This window comes from Brienomyrus brachyistius, chromosome 11 (genome assembly GCF_023856365.1).
Source record: "Brienomyrus brachyistius isolate T26 chromosome 11, BBRACH_0.4, whole genome shotgun sequence".
Classification (NCBI taxonomy): domain Eukaryota; kingdom Metazoa; phylum Chordata; class Actinopteri; order Osteoglossiformes; family Mormyridae; genus Brienomyrus; species Brienomyrus brachyistius.
In genome coordinates, this window is record NC_064543.1 from 20,754,031 (window position 1) to 20,778,947 (window position 24,917).

Here is a 24,917-nt window from a genome sequence, read left to right on the forward strand (position 1 = left end):
CAGACAAAACTCTGTTAGTCCTTTTCTTAAATCATCAGACAGGCAAACGGAACCCCTCTTCAGTACAACCGACAGTGGCTGCACAAGGGATGCACACAGTTCATATATCATCATCATTGTGGGGACTCTCCTAACTATGATAACCTTAAGCCTTACCCAGCTCTAACCATAAGTAACCAAACAAAATAGAAGACTTTTGGCTACGTCAGTTCTTTGCATTCATAGATTTTTATAAAAATTAAGGTTTATATTTTCCCCACAAGCTAAAAAGTAACAGGTTTTACCACATAGTGGAGGCATTTGGTAACACACACACACACACACACACACACACACACACACACACACACACACACACACACACGGGGGTTGCAACCCCCAGCTTCAGCCAGTATAGGGCTGCCCTGATTAAATCCAGCCCCTCTCTCGCTCGGCTGGTCACCCAGCAACCCCAACGAAACGCAAACATCTCAACACATGACAGTCTACCACACGTCACTGCCACACGCCCGTAAACAAAGTCACACTCCGATGACGAATGGAACCAAACTCAAAAACAGATTTCGGCTTTGCCAAATGAGACTGGGGCCGCTTCAGTCACCCTCATAAAGCAGACAGCGCGCGACTTCCTTATAAGTCAGGCTGGGCCGCTTTGAGGTACTGTGCCGGTGATCCCGTCCATAGGGTCCACCTTACGTTCACAGGGCAGAAACCTCCAGGAAGTTCCACCATAAAATGCAGGACAGATAGGGCAGGTAGTTGAGCACGAGTTAGGCGCCACGCTGGCTCGCTCAGATCAGCAAAACGCCTGAGTGCGTGGATGGATGAAGAACATGCCCCCCCACCCACACTGCACCCACAGTGGACTTCACGGGTCTCCACAGCGGCCGAGAGGCGGCCCACGATCATTAAAGGGAGAATGATCCAGATAAGTATTCACGGGGAAGGCCAGTCAGAGGGGCGGAGCTTACTGAAATCCTACGCCTTAAGCCTATCCATGTTCAGCACTTCAAGAATACCGCATACTTCAAAAGATTCAATAGTAATTAAACTGTTAAACTGGTTTTTAATCCCTCCTCTGGTATTTTAATGGTTTAACGCAGACATCTTGCTCCCTCTGCCCAAGACACCAGGGTAGAAATGGCACAGCACCTTCGATTAGCGGTACCGCTGACCTATAACCTGTTAGTCTGGGCCTTATAGCGGCCGAAAAGCTTACAGGCGCCATCTGCGTGCGGGATGGATAGCCGAGTGCTGGGTCCAGCAGTCGTTCTGTGGGCCAGCCTGCGGTTTCCCAGCCCAGGCAGACGCATGGGACTCGTACATGCTGTCACTCCATAAACCCTCTGCCGTCACACCTCAGTAACAAACCGCACACGTGTGTTTTCCCAGTTTGCGGCCAGTGAGAAAAGGAGCATCAGGGCACGCTGACCCAAGCGAGACGCAAAAACTCATCACGAAGGTGGGGAGTTCCGAACGGGAGGGCGCACATCTGCCGCGTGCGGCACATGGCGTTTACTGGGCGCTCGTTCACACAGTAACAGGCCAAACTCACTGGCATTACCAACATAAAAAGGTGAAATGACATTATCCCAGGAATCAAGAAGGTCCAGGCCATAAAGGCTTTCAGAAGCCATTTTGCTCAAGAGGGGGATGGTGAGAGAGAGAGACAGAGAGAGAATGCCTTTCAGCAAACTCCTATTTTTACCCTGGTACTGCGTGGGAGGCTGCAATCCCCCAGGCGGGCATAATGGGCAGCACCGTCAGGGCTGGGGGCACCATCTGCAGTCCATTCAACGGCAGGGTGGTATTACTATGGCGCAGGGACGGTGGCCTGGTGGGGACAAACTGACACGTGGGGGGGTGGCCTTATCCCTTTCCAGCAAGGGAGTAGCAACCCTAACACTGCTCTTGACGACCAGCGGGATGAAACCTACATCATCGCAGACTATACATGAACAACACTATACATGATCTGTCTGCCCAGTCAATTGACTACAGAACTGATCTGCAGACAGAGGGTTACATCCTACTTAAGGGCCAGACGGCAGTCTGATTACCCCGTGCGTGTGTGTCTGTGTGTGTATGCAACATGTGCAGTATGTAAACACACGCTCTACAGAGCTGACCTGACATTCAACCAGCACATTCCCTTCACGGTTTAATTTCTGCTTCCGCGGCTAGAACCCAAAAGCATCCAATCACTCTAGATGGTCACATTTAATCAGAGGTTTCATCTAGGTTCCCCACCCCCACTCCCCCCACCCGCCAGTAGGGAATCTCTGGGGAGTGCCCAGGGGGGGGAGGGGGGGCTTAAATCACTACATTTGTTTCGTATTTAAATGCTGCCCACTCAAGCTTTCCTGAGTGCGCGCACACACACACACACACACACACACACACACACACACACACACACAGCATTAGAGTTTGGGGAACCACAATTCCCACAATGAACTCAGTCTTTAACCAGCAACACCAATGAGCAGGTGTGTCTGGGAGTCCCGCTCCCCCCAGCAGCTTACTGGTAAAATCTGCCCCCCTCCCCGAGCCAGGTCCACCCCAGCTGGCTGGTATGAAGCGGGAGGGCACTCGGGGCTCTTATGGAGCAGGATTCTCACGAAGAGTGCCAGGGGGTGAGTGAGGCCAGAGGGGCAGGGGGGCATCATGCCGGAGTCTTTCAGGAAAAAATCAGAACCCAGGGCTCCTCAAACAGTCAGCGTTTTTTTACATTCCACGCCAAACTGTCAGAAGGACTGGTCTCAGGAGCAGATCCCCGTTTCCTGGCCTGGTCGGCATGTGCGCCCCTCCTAGGTCAGCGGCGGGACAGATGAAAGGAGCCTCCAGATCGCGGATATGGCCGTTCATCAGCCAGGAAGCCGATTAATCGCACCGCTGTAAACATGCGGGAATTCAGTGTGAAAACACTTCACGGTGGCACGGTGATTAGCCAACAGGAGCAGGCGGCGCCCTTATCTGGCACCTTAACACCGGGTTAGTCGTCTATGTCACGTGTAAATAATCAGAACAGCCAGAGATGGGCGTCAGAAAGCTGACAGCCTGGTGAGCTTCAGTGGGGGAGGGGGGAACCTCGGGCCTTACACACCCCCAGGGCCTCGGGGGACAAGGCTGTGCGATGCGGGTGTGTTTTCCGCGTGTCGGGCCGCTAGCGGTGAGACACAAGTCTGTGGTAACAGGCTGACATTCAGGTCTCACCTGAGCCAAATGCTGCCTCTCAGGGCAGCTAAAACTTGGTACGATGTAAAGGAACCAGACACTTCAATGCTCCTCCAATTCGCCACCCCCACCAGCAAACTCCCAAGGTCAGTAAGATCATCCACACTGAATTAACTGAAACGTACCTGCTGATACACGATGTCTGGAAAAAAGGCGAAGGCGACGTACAAATTACTGAGGCCCACCCAGTCTTTCTGAAGTGCTCTACACCCCATATCACCCGGGGTGGCTGCGCTTAAACTTATCATTACTGGCAATCTGAAGAACACTATCTGAAGATCACAGAATTCCTCAGTCATCTGCAGCAGCCTTACATCACCCCCCCCCCCCCCCACCCGCCGGCCCTGCGGTATCTAAGCTGGGCAGTCACACTGAACATCGCAGGTCTTGTGACACAGAGCAGAAACCGTGTCGCCTCTCAGCAGCAGGGCCTTTCCTGTTCATCCAGTGAATGAAATGACTGGGCTTTTAAAGGAGCAACATCCCATAACAACATGCCTGTGATTCTGTGATGGATTCGAAGACTGTCTGTGGATTTATCACATGGCTATAATAGACAGGACATCTACCGGGGGGAACCGGGACTGACTGCTGCGAGAAAATCCTCTTTCCTAAATGTCCAGCTGACCTGACATGCTCTGTATTATACACAGTCTCACTGGGGGGGGCAGAGGGAAAGAGAGGAGGAGAGAGAGAGTGGGGGGAGGGGAGATAGAGGGGGACAGGGAGAAAGAAACAGAGACAAAGGGAGAGAGAGAGGAAGATGGGGGAGAGAAAGAGAGAGGGGAAGAGAGACTGATGGAGAGAGACAGAGGGGGGAGAGAGAGAGAGACACACACACAGACAGGCTCCATCAAGTCTGGAGTCCAGAGTCAGCAAACTGCCATCTCTGTCCGTCATGTAACAATATCATAAAAAAACAGAGTCATCTCCAATATACCTCCATGCGGAGATGCTGGCTCGTCTGTTTCTAAAAGTCCACAGAAGTTTCCAGCCAGTGAAGGTCACAGAAAGCAAAATGGTGACAACCCTCAATCCCACCCCAACCCAACCAAACACCAGGCTGCGGCAAGTCCATTGAGTGTGGATCTCCATCAGCTAATCCCCCCCCCTTGTTTTATGGCCGTGTAAGTAATTAGCTAAGTGGAGTATTGAGGACACAAATGCGAGGGGTGTAACAGGCCGCTCCATGCCGCCACGTTCTCGGCTGCCTCCATATGACCGTGACGATTACAATTAGCTCCGGCTATAAGTGCAGGACCCCAAAAAGCACAAGGATCAGTAAAACGGGGAGCGTGAAAAAGAGCGTTGTCCCCCTTCATGGAGGGGGGGTGGGGCAGGACAAAAGCGGCACACATTTGTGAAGCCGTGATGGAGATTGGGGGGGCTGCGGAATGCAGACAGCCATCTGAGGGTGGTATATGGCGGTGCCTGCGGATACAGACTCACATGGAGCAGATAGGGGACAGTGGAGAGGAGAGGGGAGCATGGAGAGGGGAAAGGAGAGGGGAGCGGACAGTGGAGAGGAGAGGGGAGCGGACAGTGGAGAGGAGAGGGGAGCGGACAGTGGAGAGGAGAGGGGAGCGGACAGGGGAAAGGAGAGGGGAGCAGAGAGGGGAATAGAGATGGGGGTGAAGAGAGACCTTGAGGTGAGAGTGTACTGTCTGTTAGTACGAACCTGTATAAGGAAAGTGCAAACTACAGAGAGACAGCAGATGAATGGTGAGGTTCACTGAGCGCTAAACAACAGACATGCGTGTGCGTGTTTTATGAGGAAAAACACTATAGAATCTAGATGTATTAATGATGGTTTATGAATGGGATTAAGTGACTGAGTTGCTTTTCACACTTTTCGTAACAGACAACAGTTATCTTTAAAATCGGTATAAAAATCATAATCTAGCTGCCGCAAATTAAAACTATTTTTGCCATGAAACAGATCATTTAAAAGTTAATACTCAGTCATAAATCATAATCTAAATCATACAGAAAGTTCAGAACCCAGTGAGAAGCTTTCTGAACAGAGGATGTCAGCCCGTGTCGTTATGGTTGGAGTCTCTGATTGGGCTGCAGCCTAAGATCAGAATCAGTTTGGGGTCCCCTCACGAGATGGGGGAGCCCCACCCAAACACACACACACCTGTAGGGGGAGGGGCCCACAGGAGGGGTGGGGGCAGGAATACAGCTGAGGGAGTTCACCCACACAGACAAGGGGGAGAGTTTTAAGTCGGAACATGAATGTGGCTGAAAGGGCGTGAGGTGAGGCAGAGAGTGAGCAGATCCTGAGATGGGGGTGGGAGGGTGGGGGGGGGCGCCTGGGAAGACCCAAAGAAAAAACAAACAAGGGAGGCAAACATTTTGCGCGATAAGCATCGGCTTGGGACGAGGGCTTGCTCGCTCACTTGCCGTTTTACACAGCGGTAAATTTCACCCTAATGAGCATGTTACTCTTCCGTGCTTTAAAAACATACATCGCCGTTGCCCCCCCGACATTTTTTGCAGAATCTTATATTTCTCTCTCTATCTAGGGACAAAGGCTGTACAGCTGGAAAACGGCTGCTTGTATGTAAGTACGGCTAACGAGCCGTGTCGATGGTGGCCCCAGAAGCTTCTGGAAGTGCTTCGCCGTCGCTATCCTGCCAGCCACAAATAACACGGGCGGCTAAGCCGGGCGGGGGGGGGCGGGGGGGGGGCAAGATCGGACAAGGGATCAAGACGCCGAGCAGCGCTAAATCCATTCGGTGTTTGCTGACCTTCACTTGACCGCATTTTCATGCTTCCTCTGGGTTGACACCGACTTCATTCAGGTATGATGCTCTCCATGAGGAACACGGTGGCTGAGAGAGAAGGTGTGGGAGAGAGAGCAACTTCGCCCCCATCATGTACCCCCTTTAAAAGGCTGTAAAAGGCCCAGGCCCCCAGAAAGTCGGCCCGACCACAGCCATCGCCGGGCGCTGCTCAGTCGGGAAGCCCAAAACATCTGTGCGGCAGCTGGTGCCTGCAGCCCCCCCCTGCCGGGGTCAGGAGGTCGGGACCCTTGTAGAGAATATGGCCTGTAATCCAGGCCACAGCAAAGATTTGGAAAACGAGGCCGTAGAGTGGGACCTGCCTATGAGGTATACCACCCCCCGCACTAAAGAGTCCTGGCTGTTATCCATGTGGGGCGGCAGGGGGGGGAGCTTATTCAATTATGTCCTGAGCTCTGCTTTCAGATCAAGCCACGAATGGAATGGGGGAGGGGGGGGGGGGAATGTGATGGGGTGGGTACATACACATAGTATACACAAACACACCTACACACACATAAAGGGGAATGTGAGAGCAGCAAAGGGGGGTTTACAATGCAGAGGGAGGGAGGAGAAGCTGGCAGCCCGATGGGGGGGGGGGGGGTTAATATTACATAATGTAATACACACAGTATATACACACTCAGTGTCATGGGGTAGGTACATACACACAGTATATACACACTCAACAGTCATGGGGTGGGTACATACACACAGTATATACACACTCAGTGTCATGGGGTAGGTACATACACACAGTATATACACACTCAACAGTCATGGGGTGGGTACATACACACAGTATATACACACTCAGTGTCATGGGGTGGGTACATACACACAGTATATACACACTCAGTGTCATGGGGTAGGTACATACACACAGTATATACACACTCAGTGTCATGGGGTAGGTACATACACACAGTATATACACACTCAGTGTCATGGGGTGGGTACATACACACAGTATATACACACTCAGTGTCATGGGGTGGGTACATACACACAGTATATACACACTCAGTGTCATGGGGTGGGTACATACACACAGTATATACACACTCAGTGTCATGGCCCCTTGTTCTCAGCCAGAGAAGCCCATGGAAATTCTATCACTTTTTTTCATCCCTTAACAAAAAGACACAGGGCTCATTCCTTGAACATGGAGAACACCAGACGAGCCCCCCCCCCCCCACAGAGGAAAGCCGGCACGCTGCCACCCCCCTCCCACCCCCACAGAGTAGGCCGCGAGCCTGGGAGTTACGCACTGCCTGGGAGTTACGCACTGCCTGGGAGTTACGCACTGCCTGGGAGTTACGCACTGCCTGGGAGTTACGCACTGCCTGGGAGTTACGCACTGCCTGGGAGTTACGCACTCCCAGCGGTCACGCGGATCGGAGACGCCGGTGACCAGTGCATGAGAGTGTGTCAGGCCTGATATACGCCCTGGGAATCGGAGTCTCTCTGGGACACGATCCGATCAGAGAGTAAGGAACCTGAGGAGGAACAGGATTGGGGGGGGCAAGATCGGACAAGGGATCAAGACGCCAAGCTAGAGAATCAGAGGTCGGGGGGGGCATTCAGCTAGATAAAGATGGGGGACAGTGCGAGGCCCCTCTATTGATTAATTACATATTAAAAGGAGTTTTAACCCCACCCCCCATTCAGGGCAGGCTGGAGAATACGAGGTTTTAAGAAAAGTTGGAGCCAATTCAGGACAACCAAGAAAAGCCAGATGCCAAGCAAAATTAAAAGTAAAGAGGCATTACCTGGTTATGTGGGGGGGGGAGGGAATACTGCAGAATTAATATGCATGTTTGGGCGACAGCAGTGTTTCTAAAGCTTGGGGGATACGCTGACACTGACAGCCGGAAGAACCCGGCTCGAACCAGGGCTCCCACACCATCAGCGGCCCCCAGTAAGAGCTGGGCGCCGTACCTTTCCTTCATGACACACTAAAAAGCTGCTTACAATAGCACTGCAGTCTCACACCCGCGAGGCTGTGGGTTCAAGTCCCCACTCCTGGATTTCTGCATGGAGTTTGTTTGCTATCACTGTTTGTCAGTTTTCCCTGCCAAAGTTACAAGAACTGGCATCCCTGAAATTCGCTTACTAGTATCTGTGTGTGTGTGTGTGTGTGTGTGTGTGTGTCCGTCCTGCAGTGCCCTGCGCTGCCTGGGATTGGCTCCAGGCCTCAGCCAATCCTGGACTGCATAAACAATTAGGAAAAACAGAGAGATGGAATGAAGATCAGAATTTACAATGAATATCAAAATATATTAGGATAAGTAATCTGTTATATTATTAGTACAAAAAGGATCTCATGCATTCATGCTGCGCATTTCGGATGAACCAGCAGGGGGCCCCAGAGAGGAAGCCGATCCCAAGGCTTTGGGCCAGCGCCGTGCTGAGTAGGGAGTGAGGCACATTTCTCTCCTTCCTGGAGGCGGTAAACAGAGGAAAGGAAGGTCGGGGGCATCCCCCCCCCCCTCAAAGAGCTACACATACAGCCCATCCCCTTTGGCACACATGTTAGCACAATGAGGGGGCAGAAGATCAGCCCATATTGCTTGGGCTGGGTGGGGGGGCAGCACACACCCATCAGCCTTCCCTCCAGCCAGCTAACCGGGGAGACGGCTCAATGGCCACTGCCTCTTCCTGCCCCCCCAGGCCCACAGGGTAGCGTAAGGAACAGCCCCCCCCTCACAGAGCCTCACTCACTTCTGCCTCTGTGTTTATGTGGGTAGGCCGGGCCTGGGGCACTGGCCCCCCGACAGCATGGGGGGGCACCCCAATCATTTACGCAGCGTGTGATCCCAGCTGTCATCTGCTGGCCGGGCACACACGCTGATCGGGCCAGGGGGGGGTCTCCGCTTGCAGGGCACCACTGGCAGCTGTCACACCGGCCAAACAGCCCGGCTGCTGGGGTACCCGGGTGGGGGGGCGGGGGTGCTGGGTTCTGGTGACATGACCGGGGGGGTGGGGTGGTGGGCTTGTGGAAAGATCAGGCTGAAATATGAGCGCTTGGCATATCAGGAATGTCAAGGGCAGTAAAGAAGCAATCTGGGGGGTGAAGGTATACCCCCCACCTCAAGATAAGTTACAAAGATAACTACACTCTTACCCAAGCTGGGCCCCCAACCCACATTAATTGGTGAGTTACTGTCACATCACAGGAGCGGCGGGGGGCAAGGGGAGGCAAAAAAAGGCCCATGTGGGGGCAGGACACGTGGCCAGCTGAAGGGGAATCACAGGATGGGGAGATGGGGGGCACGAGGAAGAGAACAGATCCGGCTGGGAGGATAAGTCAACTCCAGCAATCCGATCGAAGATACAGATTGGGGGGGGGGGGGGGGGGGGGGCAGGCAGCCTGAATGTCACCACGCTGCTTCCAGAGAACAATAAACGCCACTGAACAGGCTCAATGGGAAACACGCAAGGAATTTTGTCCCGGAATATTCCGAGTAGCTACAGTATCCCGGCATATCACACGGGGAAGAGCACGGGAGCACCCACCACCATAAACCCAGAAGGGGAGCTGGCACTGCACCGGCACATACGCATGCGAGCGCATGCAGGCATGCAGCCGGGGGAGCAGAAACATGGCAGGCATGTGTGTGATGCAAACAAGCTCCCCACTCCCTCCACCATTGGACCCTGCTTTCCCGTGATTTACCGAATGCCCTGCCCCCCCCCCGGGGGCCCTCCGCAAATGGGGTGACAGTGACGCGGGCTGGCTACCCCCCCACAGAGAGCAGGGACAGCTCCTGCTGGCTCAGCATGCGGCGGCTGACTGCCCGCAGCTTATCTTTCGGGGGGGGGGGGACTCCCTTGCTCTCCTACAGCAATGGAGCCAGAATGCAGACACAGTCAGCCACACAAACACCGGCGAGACAGATATTTACGATGTCTGCCAGCCAATCAGATCCATCCATAAAGCACCCCGGAGATGAGTGGCCTGGTTTCCGGGGGCGTGACAGTGCCGTCACCATGGCGAGGCCAGTGTCAGCTGGGAGAAACACTGCGTATATTCCAACAGTAGGACAACAACACCTTAATGTCGGGTGTGCAGTGACCCTAACCACAAATTACCGATGTCCCCAAATCAACTCCCCCCCGCCCCCCCAGCACAACAGAACCAAAGTCTGACAGCATGAAGATGTTTAGAAGAACTTTATAGCCTTCAACAGGAATAAAAACATTCATCAGCTGGATTTGTTACTTAGGATTTCTTCCTTTGCAAGTTTAACGTGACATGGCGGCTAATCACACAAAGTAATGAATGACGGCAGCAGCATAGGTGCCACATTCAGCACTGCACAGGCCGGATCTGCTTTGGAAACACTGCGCATGCGGTGCAGCTGCTTTTCCAGGGCATGTGGGACCACGAGGCACACTGGCGGGCATTAAATGAGAATGTGACAATTTCTCCCACAGTAACACGGGGTATTTTATATCTATCCAGGGGGTCTCTGTGTTTCACAGTCACCCCAGACACGCATTTATAAACTGGCAGAGCACAGCACCTGATTATTAATGCAGCCGTGCATTAAATGCGCAAGATCCGGCTCCGCCCGGTGCATCCCCTCTCCGAAAGCGTGTGAGCGGGTTAAAGCCCACCTGCCACACATGGACCGATCGCCACGCCGCCTGCAAGGTCAGCCCCCCCACTCCAAAGCTGCACCGCCAACCCCATCCAGCTCACACCCCCATCCCCCTCGCTGTCAGCCCACCTGCCCAACACCTCTATTTTCGGACATTCGATTAACATCGGGCTGTCGACGTCGAGCGCAGCCCAACAGCGCGCTGGAAGCTTCTGTGCGTTTCCGAAGCGGTGGATGCCCATCCTTCCCACATTTCCCTATTTCATTTTTTTTACCCTAAAAGTTACGCTAATACAAGGTGCCCATGAACTCACAGACACAGCAGTAAGAGCTCACAGCAGTGCGGAAAGACAGCAGAATTGTTCACTTCACCCAGCTGGAAAGAAAAAGGAAATTCTCTGTTCCGGAAAGATCCGCCCAGTTTGAATCCCACCCCTGACAAAGGCACATTGGCCACGCCCCACGCCCTGCCCCTCAGTGCCCCCCGCCCCTCAGAGCCCCGCACCTCCCACGCACTCTGGCCAGCCCCGAATCAGGAATCCGTGCTATTCGGTGCCGCCCACTGTGGGCTGGGCAGGGCGCGGGCCGTGACCCTGCGGGGGAGGCGGCCCCGGGGGGCCCATGCTTACGGAGAGCTTACGGAGAGGGCCAGGAAAACACAGCACATGGAGCAGTGAAAAAAGCCAGGGGGGCGGGGGGGGGGTGGCCAGGAACAGAGAGACCAAATGGAGGAATCCGGAAAGAAGAATCCTGGCCCAGACAATCCCAGCCCAGGAAGATCTCCACCGTCCCCCAGACGACTCTCTGGGCAAACTGGACCACAACGGCATCAACCAGAGGGGAAGCACTTTCCCTCCAGGGCAGGAGCTAACAAAACGTCCATTGGGACCCAGACATAAACACAGACACAGAGAGGCCAGACAAGGGCCGCCGGAGCTACACGCTACACACCTGACAGTGACCATGTCTTCATACCTGCAGGAACCAACAGCACAAGATAATGTTGCTTAGCAGCCACTTTTATCCAAAACGACATACGATTTGGGGAGAGCAGGGTCAGCCGGTTCCGGGGCGGCACCTGTTAAGGGTCTTGCTCGGGGACCCAATGGTGATCTGACTCTGGGATTTGAGTCGAAGACCTTCTGATCACGAGCACAGCCTCCCAATCTGCTGAGCCAATGTTGACACGTCACCGGCCGTCCTTCAGAAGAGTCTCAAAGCCAACCGATGAATAAATTTCATCAGTTCTTGTACAAAAATTACAGCCATCTTCATAAAAGCTAATTTTTTTTCCTGCGTTTGAAAGACGCCATCAAAGATGCTACGTCGACGTGCCAAAACTAAGCCTCGCGTTAATTCGATATAAACAAACCTCAAGTGTGAGTACAAACGTGAGCACCGGTGCTTATGATAGCCACCGCCATCAAGCACAGAGCTTCACCATCGGCACAAGCCGAGACACAGAATCATAAGCAGAGCAAGGCAGCAGAAAGGGAGGCACTGCCGGATTTTAATCCATCTTGTAAAAGTCCAGCTGAGGGTCAGATGTGCAGCATTTCAAAGGCATAAATCACAGAGATTATTCAATGGGAAACAGCCGGAGAGCCAGCGCTGCTCTCTCATTGGCCGGCTGTGTCAATTACAGAGCTCATCATGCAGGCTTCCTTCCTCAGGCATCCCTTCATTTTATTCAATTTACCCAATTCTTTTGAGAAAGCAGGGTCAGACAGTACCTGGATCCTGGGATTCGAACTGGTGACCTTCCAATCATAGGCACAGCGCCCTGACCGCTGACCACACAACACGCGGTTTAGTGTAACGCTTCGGAGCAAACAGGTACCAGGGGTCAGCTAGAAAAAAGCAGGGGAATCTGTGTTGGGGAGTGCTGTGGGAGGGGGGCACCCCTTCCTGAGCTCCTGCCCCACACGCTGATTCCCGGGACACCCCTGGCTTTGGGGTGTAGGGTTTTAGCAGTTGCTGTTGGCAAGTGGAGACGCCTGGTAACATGGACACTGAGCGTGTGCCATGGACCCCCAGCCCTAATTATAACTGGGATGGGGGGGCAGGGGGTCCTGCAACCCCCCCCCCCCTCCCAGATGGCAGGATAATTCGGCGGCCACGAGCTCTCTGAGAACGCCCGGCCCGCGCTACATGCCACCTGTTTGCCTTTAGCTTCTGCGGTTTCACAGCCCCAGGCTGAGCTATTCAAACGTTTTCATGATCCGATCCTCTTCTCAACAAGGGGACCACATACTATACACAGACACACACAATATACACACACACACGCTATACAGAACACACTGAACACGCAAATATGCGCACACACAAAACATTTTTGACTATTTTACTTTCGTGATTGCATTCATAGATTTTCTTTAAAAATAAAATTAAGGTTAATGTTGCAGACAGCTGAAAAATGTCCCCACAAGTTAAAAAATAACAGTTTTTTTTGGTCCCCACAATGTGGTAAATACACACACACACACACACACACACACACACTCACACTCCTTCCAGGGCTATGAAATCATCACTTAAGCTACTCAAATATGAAAAATCTAAATTTTTTCCCATATAATTAAGCAACTAAAATGCACGTCCGTAGCCTTGTGCTCATCAGCCTCACAAACAAGTAAACGAACTGCTAACGGATCATGTGACCCTGCTTCTGCACGAGTAAATGAGCGTGTGCACGGCTGTGGATCCTCTTGCCGTCACGGTGTCTCCCGCCATAACCCAAACCCACCTATTTGCTGCTCCTTCATCACTGTGTCTGTTAGACCTCACGCTGTCGCCATGGCGCCCGTACCCACAAGCACCGGTCCTCAGCAGCTCCGAGTGCAATGTGGCTTATTATGGGCTTTCTTATACTGGGGGTGTCCAACGAGAGCAACAGATTTTGCTGACATGAAATCAGTCCTGCAAATCATACCTCTGAAACAGTGGTTGCATTTTGGTGAGATCGAACCGCCGGTCGATCCACACAAGTGGCCAGTTATTGGCCATAATAAATATTAAAAGATCAAGCGAGACTCACTGCTGTCCAGCGCGACTGGGGTTTCATTTCCCCTCCATTTTCAAAAGTCATGTTACCAGCATCTGCAATCATGAAACCTTATGTTACACACAAGCTGACACAGAGGCTCATCAGTAAAGCTGCTCTACTTGACCAACACCATCACGGGGAGGGGAACAAACACACCAAGCAGCCCCCCTCCCAAGCTTCACACACCAAAGACCCTGACCTTCACCTGCGCAAACACTCCACACCTTCCGGAGAGATTTCACACACGGACCTGGGGGCAGCAAGTGGTGCCGACAACAGCCGGGATGCCCCATAATGCACCACACAGAGGGATGGCCAGGGAACCTTCCGGATATAGTGCGAATATGCAAGGTGTGTCGTGTCGGCTTTGGCACCAGGATGCACTTCCTCTTCACCCGCGTATAAAGAAAGAAAGCGAACCGTCTCTCTGTTTTTTCTGTGCCGTCTGTAGAGTTACACAACAATGGGATGAATGTGTCGGCGCAAACAAAAGCACGCGGAATACGAGGCCTTCGCCGAGGAGGACGGAGTCGGAAATTCGCAGCAGACCGGCAATTATAAACAATATGCTCCCCGAACGTTTTTGTACTGCAAGTGCCTAGATCAAGTAACAATCCACACGGAGCATGCAGCAAGGCCAGCGGAAAGGCCCGGACCCGTTAGCGAGCTCAGACGCACAGGAGGTCCAGGCTCGGGTCATGCAAGAGTCGGGTGATGAGACTCCAGCCTTCGCAGATTCATTATCCAGTGGCAGGGGCCCATTCCAGACTGCCGTCCCCCCAGCAGTGGCACATCCGTCCACAGGGGGCCACATCCCCGGCAGTGGCACCTCCGTCCACAGGGGGCCACATCCCCGGCAGTGGCACATCCGTCCACAGGGGGCCACATCCCCAGCAGTGGCACATCCGTCCACAGGGGGCCACATCCCCAGCAGTGGCACATCCGTCCACAGGGGGCCACATCCCCAGCAGTGGCACATCCGTCCACAGGGGGCCACATCCCCAGCAGTGGCACATCCGTCCACAGGGGGCCACATCCCCAGCAGTGGCAGGCTCCCATCACCGCAGACGACCCGGGGGGGGCAAACGTGTGCTGCAGTGTCCCGGCCCGACATGTTTACACAGCACATCCTGTAATTACAGGAGCCTCACTGCTGAGCTGTGCAGCTCATTACTTCCTCCTGACGCACCCACCCCCCCCCCCCCCCCCAAGCAGACACAGGATCAATAAATTAACCCAGCAGCCACAATTAACTCCCCAGCAACCAGGTGTTACTAGCCTCGCCACTCTCCCAGTGCCATAAACACGTCGGCCACGAAGCACAGCTCCCAGTCTGCGCTCCATGGCTTATCGTCCCGGAGTAACACCGGGCGGAAGCCTCTGGAAACCTGAGCATGACCTCGGCGCGGAGTCTCGGGTCACACCGCCCGCCGCTGCGGCGCTATTTATAGGTGACATTTTTTAATAGTTAAAATCCTGTGCATTCCGGAATCACATGACACAACATTGTGCCGAAGGAGACAGAAACCACACAATAAAAAGGTAAAGGATTGGGGGAGGAGGGGTAACGAAGATCAAAGACACAAAGCGCACTTGCTAAGTAACTTGAAAAAACAGCGAATCACACAGGCCTAGAGTGCCACTGTAGGTAGTAAATATATACTGAAATGCATGCTGGGAAACGCCATGATACTGGTGCCGCACGGCTGCCATGCTGATACTCAAAGGCATCAAACGCAAACTCAGACTGAAGACGACACGAGTAAATTAGCTGGTTCAGCCAAACGGCAAATATAAGCAGCTCCTTGTAAGCCATTACCAGGCCAACGGGCTTACTGAATTATTATGTAAAGTGGTACTCCAATGTTATGAAAAAACATTTAACCTTCATGAAATACATGTTTAATGTCACATGAAGAATTAACTACAGAATCAGCAAAAGCTGGTGAATGCAAGTTTGTAATCAACTAAAATCACCCTGATTGTTTAAGAACAACAACAGCAAGTTATAGTGAGCCAGAAATAATGGCCTATCCTGCATAATCTACTGCCTTGTACTTCCAACACTGCAATAGCCGGGCAGCAGAGACCCCACAAACCTGCCAAAAGCCGAGTACATTTAAACATCCATTTCCTCTTCCATACATCACAGTTCAATCCCATCTAATCCCTTGGTTTATTGTGCATCTTCCTGCTCTTTAGATTTATAGATGCCCAAATCTAATCAGATTTAGGTTTCTAGATTAGGCTAATGGCCCTGGCCCTCTTTTCCAGAGCCACGCGACAATCTCCCAAGCTGAAACGGTCTCCTTACATCATAAGACACACTGGAGACCCAGAATTGGGATTTCAGCCCTAGATGAGTAGCGATGCGGACGAAGCAATTTTTATTCAGACCTGAAATAAACGCGTTACGTGCGTTTCATCTATGAAGGTTTGGGTGGACACAAGTCCGCCTGTCTGTCCATTAACGTGGGTGATCGCAGAAATCCCCCAAATTACTTGACTGACTGACTGGCAGCGATCAGGACGCGCCCGGCTTCACCTCCATGTGCAGAACTTCACAGCCGTGCTTTTATCAAGGGGCGTGGTGCTGTTAGGACCCTCCAAAGGAAAGAGCCGTGAAAAGCCCCCGCCGCCTCCCCAAACAGAGGGGATTTAAGCCTTAAAGGGCGCTGTTTACATTGCATACGTGCATTAAAGCGCCGCTACCTGGCTACCTGGCGACCTCCAGTATAAGACACAGGACCCAGGGCTAGCGCCCCAGAAGCGCCAGTGCTGAGCCGAAGGCAGCCGGGGGTCGGAGCGGCGGCTTGATTACATCGCGAGCGTTACAATGTAACGCAGCGGCGTTTGTCACAATGTATCGCAGCGGCATTTGTTACAATGTATCGCAGCGGCATTTGTTACAATGTATCGCAGCGGTGTTAGTGACCGGAAACAAGCCCAGGGTTAATAACCGCGTTTCTCCAAACAGGAAACGTTCAATCACACCTTATTTATCAGCAATCGCGCCGGGATGCGGGTTACTGATATCTTCATTTTGTGACGGATGATGGCTTGACGTGGGGCGGCTTAATTATAAGACATCTCTCAATAAAACGGAATATGCGCGCCCACCGCCGCTGCTGTTTATCAATCGGCACACCAAATGTGCATCTGTTATATTCCCAAACGCGCCCAAAAAGATTAAAAGACAAAGTTTCACGAATTAATATATCACATCTCCGTTTGCCCGGCACTAATGGGAGTATCATTAAAATATGGCGGCTTCAAATTTCGCCCTTTCAAACCGTCAGCTACAGAAACTTAGGGCTACACATTTACACACTTCAAGAGACGAATAAATACAGAAAATCCGTATTTGCGATTAATGGGAGCCGCTGCTGGCGAAGTCCAGCCCGCACGGGTAATATCTCGGTTTGCACTAAGAAGTAATCCGTAAACATCGCCTGTCTCATCTTCCCATCCATAGCTGGTCGCTAAACGCCTGCTCTCATGCAAAACGGACACTCAGATTAAGACTTCATCTGATTTAGTAAAGATTACCCTAACGGGTTTCCCTATTTTTAAGACTGCTATTATACGGATACATTTCTGGTATAGGCTCGTTTGCTGCTCTTGCATTTAAAACCAAAGTAATCGCCGCCGTTATTATATTATTATAATAAATTATTTAGCAGGGAAATTATTCAACGTCCGTAAACGAGAAATATCGCCTAGATAACTCATTTTCATTACCACTTAGATGTGAAATAGTGAGCCTAATCGGTTGCTTCTACTGCTCCTGCTCAAACACGGTATTCCTAGCTGCTCCCATTCATCCAACAGCCATTATCAAGATATCAGCGTCCATGTAGCAAAAGGCACATATAACCAGACATAACTGATATTGCAGTCTGATCAGGGGGGAAAAGACGATCTGCAGAGGGAAACGGAGCGAGAACAAGGTAGGCGGCGGGTGTCCATACCTGTGAATCCGCTAGTGCTTCATCGCATGCAGGCAGGCAGACAGGCAGAGTTAGATGTGGAGCGGGCTGCAGCCCTGCCTCTCTGAAGTCCAACCCCTCCTCTTTGAGAGAAGCTCAAAGTTAGCGAGAAGAGAGGGAAAAAGAGACGGATTCCTGCACTGGGAAAAGAGGAAGCGCGTCATAAGCCAGGGACACTCTTTCTCTTCTCCGTGTAGTCCGGCGTGGTGTTACAAATCAGCTGGGGATCAAATATCTGCTACGAGGTGCATAAATGTATATGAAGGATGAGGCTCTTTTTTGGCTGAGAATACTTCAGTGCTGATTTCTCATCAGCGCTGATTAAGTGTTAGATAAATGATACCGATCAGATAGACTGGGGATAGCGTGTGACCCGGTATTGTTTTTCTAAGGGCCTCTTTCTTAGCAAAAGGGTTGAAATTACAGTAGGCTGTTTATCTTACTGCTACAAAGTGTTGCTTATTAAACGCGACCGTTTCATGCGAGCGAGAGAGGGGCTCCGGCCCATGGCACTCTCCCCTGAACCTGTGCAGCCATGACCTCGACCTCACTCTGATGTCCGTCTCATCGATCCTCAATCACAGAAATTCTTCTAGTTCCAAACATCCTTGTAATCTTGATGTCGGCCAACAGCATGTTATATAGATAAGAAAACGGCAGCAAAGAAAATCTACAGCATGATTTCCGTATATATAGATGATTTTCAGCAATTTCAAACTGTATTCCAGAAGCATCAATAGGGTGCCACGTTTTGATATTTTCCATACTATTTGAAATATTCAATAATATAGTATGTGGAAGACAGAAATACATTTCAAAAACATAGAGCTCGTTTTTTTTTAATATGCTGCTCTCTTGTGGCCATTAGAGGAAATGCAAACACTTTCGACCTCGTGCATTCTTATTGGCGCTGGGTTACCGTTAGAGCATTCGGCGATTAACTACGTTGCAATGGTACTTATTCTCAGGAATATACGAAGACTTTTTTTCGTATTTGGTTTATTATGCACAACATAATAAAAATTAACTTCATATTCTGTTGTAATTTATTTTTATCACCAGAGATACGTTAGTGTGTTTGATTTATGTTTAATAGAGGTTTTATCTACTTTTCTTCCTTGGTTTTATCGCGTCCTTCATAACTTGTTCTCCATTACAGGTTTGTGTCAGTTCAGTCTGTTAGGTAGATGCCGGCTTGTTTACGCAGCTTCAGAGCTGACTTCTGAAATGTTCTGAAAAGAAAAAGGCTGCCGTACTTGTAATCCGTAAGGAATTTTAGGAGAATTGCACAAGAGTATGGTGAGATGTGCTGACATTAAAATGTATTACCAGAACCCTTTCTATTTCCAGCCGTATATCCATCCATTTTCAATTCCACTTATCCAGTTGAACTTCATACTGGGAGCATGCTTCCTATTCCCTGGCACTATCCCCGCTCCTCCTCAGATAATCCACGCCATCCCAGACCAGCTGAGAAATGGAAATGGAAACCCCCCCCCCTCCCCCACCGCCGGCGGGGCCGGGTGTTCATCTGGTGTGATGTTGCTAAAAAAACATCCAGGGGGATTTTCAAGAGCAGCTGTATCAGGTGACCCGGGCGCCAAATCTACCCGCTCCTCCCTGTTCTCTATAATGAGGAGCGACTCCAACAGGGAGCTCGTCGTGACGTCTTGTGTCCCCTACGCTCATCTTCTGTCGTTAGCCAGTCTAATGGAAAGGCGAAGCGTTCTTCACATTAGTGGCAATTTGCTCTTACGACGAGAAATCTATTTTTCGTTCTTTTCAAAACGAAAATAAAGGCTTTAGATTTGACGTTGCACCCCAACTTTACAGAGCAAAACGTAATTCACAGCAGAAGCCAGTCATCTGTACAATACCGAAGCACTTGATCACATTTGAGGTTATCACTAGAGGGCAGAAGTGAGCAGCATAATTTTCATTAAATACGATGAGGCCAGTACGGGATATGTGAGGGAAAAAATCTGCTTTTACGTGAACTGACATTAATGAGGTACCCTGAGCAAGGTACCGCCCCCAAACTCTGCTCCCCGGGCGCTGGATTAGCTGCCCCCTGCTATGTCACATTGTCACATATGGGTTAAATGCAGAGGACACATTTAGTTGTTGTGAACTGTGTGCTGTGCTGTGTCAACAATGACAATTAATCACTAAATTCTATCAGTTTGACGATATTGTGTCCTGCACACCCGCACTATGGGAAATTCAGGGCACAGCAATTACCCAAGAGAGAAAATTAGAAAGGACCCCCCCCCCCCCAACCAACCACAGACACACAGATCGGAGCTGAGATCCCCACCAGCCCCAGAGCTCTGAGGCACCATGCTCCCCCCTCCCATATCATTATGTATGTGAAGGGTTCATATCTGGGTAATGAGTTCACATGCCAGGTTGTCTTTTGCATTGTTACTCTAACATCAAAGGGTGAATTCAATTGTATCAGGTGTCGAACAGCCCGAATTCCCGTGAATTTCGCGCGTAGAACCTCCTTCTGCGATATCCATTATCTGTAATGTGATTCGTGCCCGGGAGGCACAGGAACCGCAGGCTTTGCCTCTGTTAGCGCAGATCGTGAAAAACAGCGGGAATGGAAAAGTCAATAAGGCCAGAGCACTTCTCATTTGGAGCGACTCCTGCATATTTGCTTACCTGGCCACCCTGTTCAGCGTGCTCCGTGCCGCGACAACCGACCACGTTTTTGGCATTTGACCGTCTCCATGTGAGCAGAGTTTTTAGGTTATGGGAGGGTCCGGGAGGGATTCGAGCCAACGCCACGCTCACGCCCAGGCGCTGAGCCCTATTTATGACAGCGTCGCGTGAGAGCCGCAAGCTTGGTACCCCGCGAGGAGCAGCCGCTCGCAGTATTTCATTCGTGTTGCGTTTGCCGGAATACCAAGGTAAGTATTCTGTTATCTTTTGGAGGATGGACAGGTGAATTATGTCAAAATTTGATGTCACTGTTTTTTTTTTTAATTAAAAGTTATACGTTCAGTCTCCTTTGTGTATGTGCTGATTTTTTGTGAGTTCATAAGGAATTGTCCTTCTTATGGTGTTTAATCTCTTTTCCCCACTGACCCAGAGATTCCTGCACGTTTTTAATGTCGTCTGTCTGTTAGTGGAAGAAGCTGTCTCTCCTCTCCCTGCAGTGGGATACAATATCAAAATTGGTCATATCATGTTTAGATATAAAATTTCTTTAGGGAAAAAGAGGAAAGGCTCCCTTTGTCGGAACATCATCACTCCAGACACCATCCCAGACTTCTGCATTCCGCCAAAGGTCCCCTGGCAGGGAGATCAGAGAGGCCCCAGCCCAAGGAGACCTGCACCCTCCCTCAAGAGGCACCCCAGGCATGGGAGGGAGGCCCTGACACGTGAGCTTACTAACCCCCATGCGGGTGAGGTGCCTCTGGACAGGAGATCCAGCTATAGAATGAACACCAATGCAGACCCCCAAAGCCAGGCCGCACTTTCGCTGCCACACCTGGCCAAAGTGCAGACGTGCTACGGCTTCTGCACTCTGCTGGAGGTCCCTCACACCAGGACGAAGGAGTCTCTGTTTCACGATGATCACAGCTCTTCTGCTTTTCCGCTCGTGCTCCCCAGAGAGAACCCCGGCACTTTCCGCCGAGACACACCGTCCTCTTCCTCCACCCTCTTGACGTTCACATGGAAGCTCCTCCCCAGGACCTGCCCCCAGGGAAGGCCAGCACTTATAAATGGTGACTCCGCCTCCTCCTCAGACTCCTCCCCCTTCGGTTCCCCGCTGCTTTTTGGGTCCGCCTCTAAATCCCGCTGGTTTAAGGTGCTGCTGCGTGAGAAATGGCGCTCCGGGCGTACGCCTCATTGGACCTGAGAGGACATATTCCCCGCTGGTGGACATACCCCCCTCCCCCAAACATCTCTTTGCTACCTGGCAAAGTGCATCCATCGGAGCCACAATCCAGGTTTTAATGATGGCTGCTTTTTCTTCTTGTTCCAGAAGATGAAATCAGATGCAGGTCCATGTTCTTTAAAGCTGTCAGTAAAATGACTTTGGGAGTGACTGTCCTTTGGGGGATCATGCGGGATGTAGTGATCTTGATCTTACCTTAGTTTAGCTTTAGTTTTTTGTTTAGTTTTGTATATACACCTTGCTAAATTCTTTGTATGCATCCATACTTTGCAAACAAAACATGATTCTAATGTTATAGCGCTTTATCCATCTAAAGGGTAATCCACCTAGTGAGCTTCATGGAGGTTTACACATTATGTCTTGCGCTAAAAATGTGTACAGATGTTATACTTTGCTAACCCATTAAGATGTATATTAAATAACTAAAATTCATAAGAGTCAGACTCAACTGTATTTTGAATATTACCTTTCATAAAACATGGAGGCATTTTCCACGTCTGTTAGTTTTATTAACTACTGTCAAACTGTTTCCATAATCCCGGCAGACACATGCGTTTGGTTCTTGCAATATATACACCACGACTTGAACAATTATGAACTTCTAGCTTGGCATTAAATTAGTGTTTGCTGTGTCGTAGGCGTAATATCCGAAATCCTTACTTAACTCTTTTTCATAAATGGTCTACGTTTGTCTTGTTCTGCATATTATTTTATTAACAAAAGAAACGGACGCAAGATTTACATGTTTTAAATCACTGAACAACAAAGACCACTATGACAGTGTTACCATGGAATCTGAATTAAGAACTCGTTAAAAGATCCGTATTTGTTTCATCTTAAAATAACGTTTAATGGTGCATTTTCAGCATTCGTGGCGTCCTGTATTGTACGAAATAAGGGCTGAGAAACACAAAATACTGAACAAAATATGAAATACAGCTTTGGGTAAACTATTTCGAATAGTGATACAAAAATGTAATGTCGCTATATTATTTTGGAAAAGGAGAAAGTATAACAAGGACGATGACCGTCACCGATGCGGGACTTTTTAACAATAATCTATGGCCATACACACTATAAACTGATCGCTCTGGGCGGCCTAAGCTGCGTGGTGACAGGTAGACATGACGAGTCGATCGCCGAGTCGGTGAGCGTGAGGCATGACTAGGAGATCATCGAGTTCCGACTCAATCATCCTGGGCTTGAAAGCGGACGGGCGGAGCGACGATCACGGGATTCGGCAGCTGGAGACCGTGCAGGAAGAGGTGTGAGTCTCCAGGTCTTCGAAGTAGCGATGGTGTTCGAGGCTCTGGTTAGTGACCTGCTGAACAGGTTCATTGGGGACTATGTGGAGAATCTGGACAAGTCTCAGCTCAAGATTGGGATCTGGGGAGGTGAGTGTGTACATACATGTGCTACCAGCCCCGTATCATGTGTTATATTGAAAAATGGTAAACAAACATCCAGTTATCGGGAAAGAAAGCATAACTAAGTTTATTTTACTGGCCAGTTAACTAACCGAAGCTCGCGCCGGATTAGTCTCTGTTAATGTCTTTGCATCTTGCTGGTTTCCTTATCTGGCTTAATTAGCTTACATAAATATAGCCATGCTAATGAGAAATAGATGTGATGCAGGAACTGTTTTCCTCGAATTAACATGTTACGTATACTTGGCTTTATGATGAATGTCTTTTTAAGAATTACAGCGGTCAAAGCCATCGAAAAGCAAATGCAGATAATGACTACATCATTGCCGCCGAGGGTTTTGGAAAAGGGAGAAAAATAAAAACAGCCAGTTCATTCATGTCCCATGAAATATTTATGACAGCCCAGCATAATTACGTCTCTAGGAAAACTGCCAGTCACCTGCATCAGGTCTGGGTGTCAGCAGACCAGCAAATCCCGTATTAGGTGATTTCTGCTTTTTGTTTGACAGATTGATGCAGTAAGTTGTCCTCTGTTGCAAGCACGGATTAGTGCAGTTGTTAGTTTTCCGTGTTTAAGTCTTATAGTATGTAAACACAGTCTTATCTAACAAACGGCACACACCATTTACATTGCCAGGACTTTCTTGAATAAATGGTTTAAGGAATTCAGGTCAAGGAAAAAACTATATAAATCCTTATATTTAACAACTAATGTTATTTGCAGTAACATCAGCCAAACGGTCTCTGTAGCTGCTGTTTGGCTCATTCTTCCATAGAAAGTAGTTTGTTTCACTTCCTCTTTCTTGTAGGGCTGTCCTGCTTCTGATCGGCCGACAGCATTTCAGTAGGGCTGAAATCAACACGCAATCATTCTGAAAAAATCTTCCTTTATTATTACCATCTGTGGTGCATGTGCTTAGTTTGAAGTTTAGATCACATACATGCCCTTACTTCCTCCTGTAGAATATCCTGATGTAACTCCAAATCAACTGGTGCCTCATTGACTGCAAACCCTCCCAGCCCAGAGGCAGCCAGGCACCCCCTCACCATCACAACCCCCCCCCACCCCACCCGAGCTTCAGAGTTAGCCAAGACTTTTTGTAGTTGCTATGCAGTGATTTGTTTACTACAATTGTCGCACTGTGTACATTTACCAAAAGATCAATGTTTGTCTCATTTGGCCATAGTACCGTACATTGTTCTAGCACTGCTGTGGAACATCTAGGTGGTCGTGGAGATCAGAGCTCTCCTCCATGGTGGCCTTTCATAAACGCCCCTGCTCTTCAGTGTGTTTCTCATGTTAGGCTAACGAGCACATACGTTATCTAGCGATAGAGATTCCTGCTTCTTTAGCTGTGAAGCCCAAGTTCTTTGCAATCCCTGTGTAAACCAGCCTGATGAGCTTCCGTCGCTCCTCTTCCGAGGTTGTCTGACATCTTTAAATCAGGCTGTATGGCACCTGCCCAGAATTGCTGTGAAGAGCAGCTAAGCAACACTGCACTTGTATGACAGGGTGGGTCAAACTCCAGAACTTATAGTAAAACCTGCCAACCCATGACCCCATTTTCAAGAGGTTGTTATTCTAGAGATTCATATACTTTCTTCCATTGGTTGCCTTGATTGTTTAAGTGTTTTGCAAGTTAGAGACATTGCAGTGTAAAATGTTGTATGTGTGTTTTATATTTGACTTTTTGTAAATATGGTTGTCTATTATAATGACTAGATCACATTTTAGGAGTCGTGTACAGAAATTCTATTCTATTTGGGTTCACAAACTGAACTTTGCAGCACGCAAAAAAGAAATGCTGCAACCTCCATTTGCCCTGTTTAATCATTAAAACAAATGTCGTACATTTTACATACAACGGCAAAATAATTGGCAAGCTTTATCATCAGATCATTTGCCAAATTC

The 24,917-nt window shown here is 50.0% G+C and overlaps 2 protein-coding genes across 3 annotated transcripts in view; one reads left to right on the forward strand and one right to left on the reverse strand.

The window, feature by feature from the left end:
• Positions 1 to 17,838, reverse strand: part of tln2b (talin 2b) — a 76,284-nt gene extending 58,446 nt beyond the window's left edge. The window contains exon 1 of the mRNA XM_048969357.1: positions 17,651 to 17,838. The gene's annotated coding sequence lies outside the window, so the exon portion shown is untranslated. The remainder of the gene's footprint in view (positions 1 to 17,650) is intronic.
• A 4,928-nt stretch (positions 17,839 to 22,766) lies between these two features.
• Positions 22,767 to 24,917, forward strand: part of vps13c (vacuolar protein sorting 13 homolog C) — a 55,002-nt gene continuing 52,851 nt past the window's right edge. For both annotated transcript variants that reach the window (XM_048969354.1, XM_048969355.1), the window contains exon 1: positions 22,767 to 22,972. In XM_048969354.1, the coding sequence (XP_048825311.1) occupies positions 22,873 to 22,972 (100 nt within the window). In that variant the 5' untranslated portion in view covers positions 22,767 to 22,872. The remainder of the gene's footprint in view (positions 22,973 to 24,917) is intronic.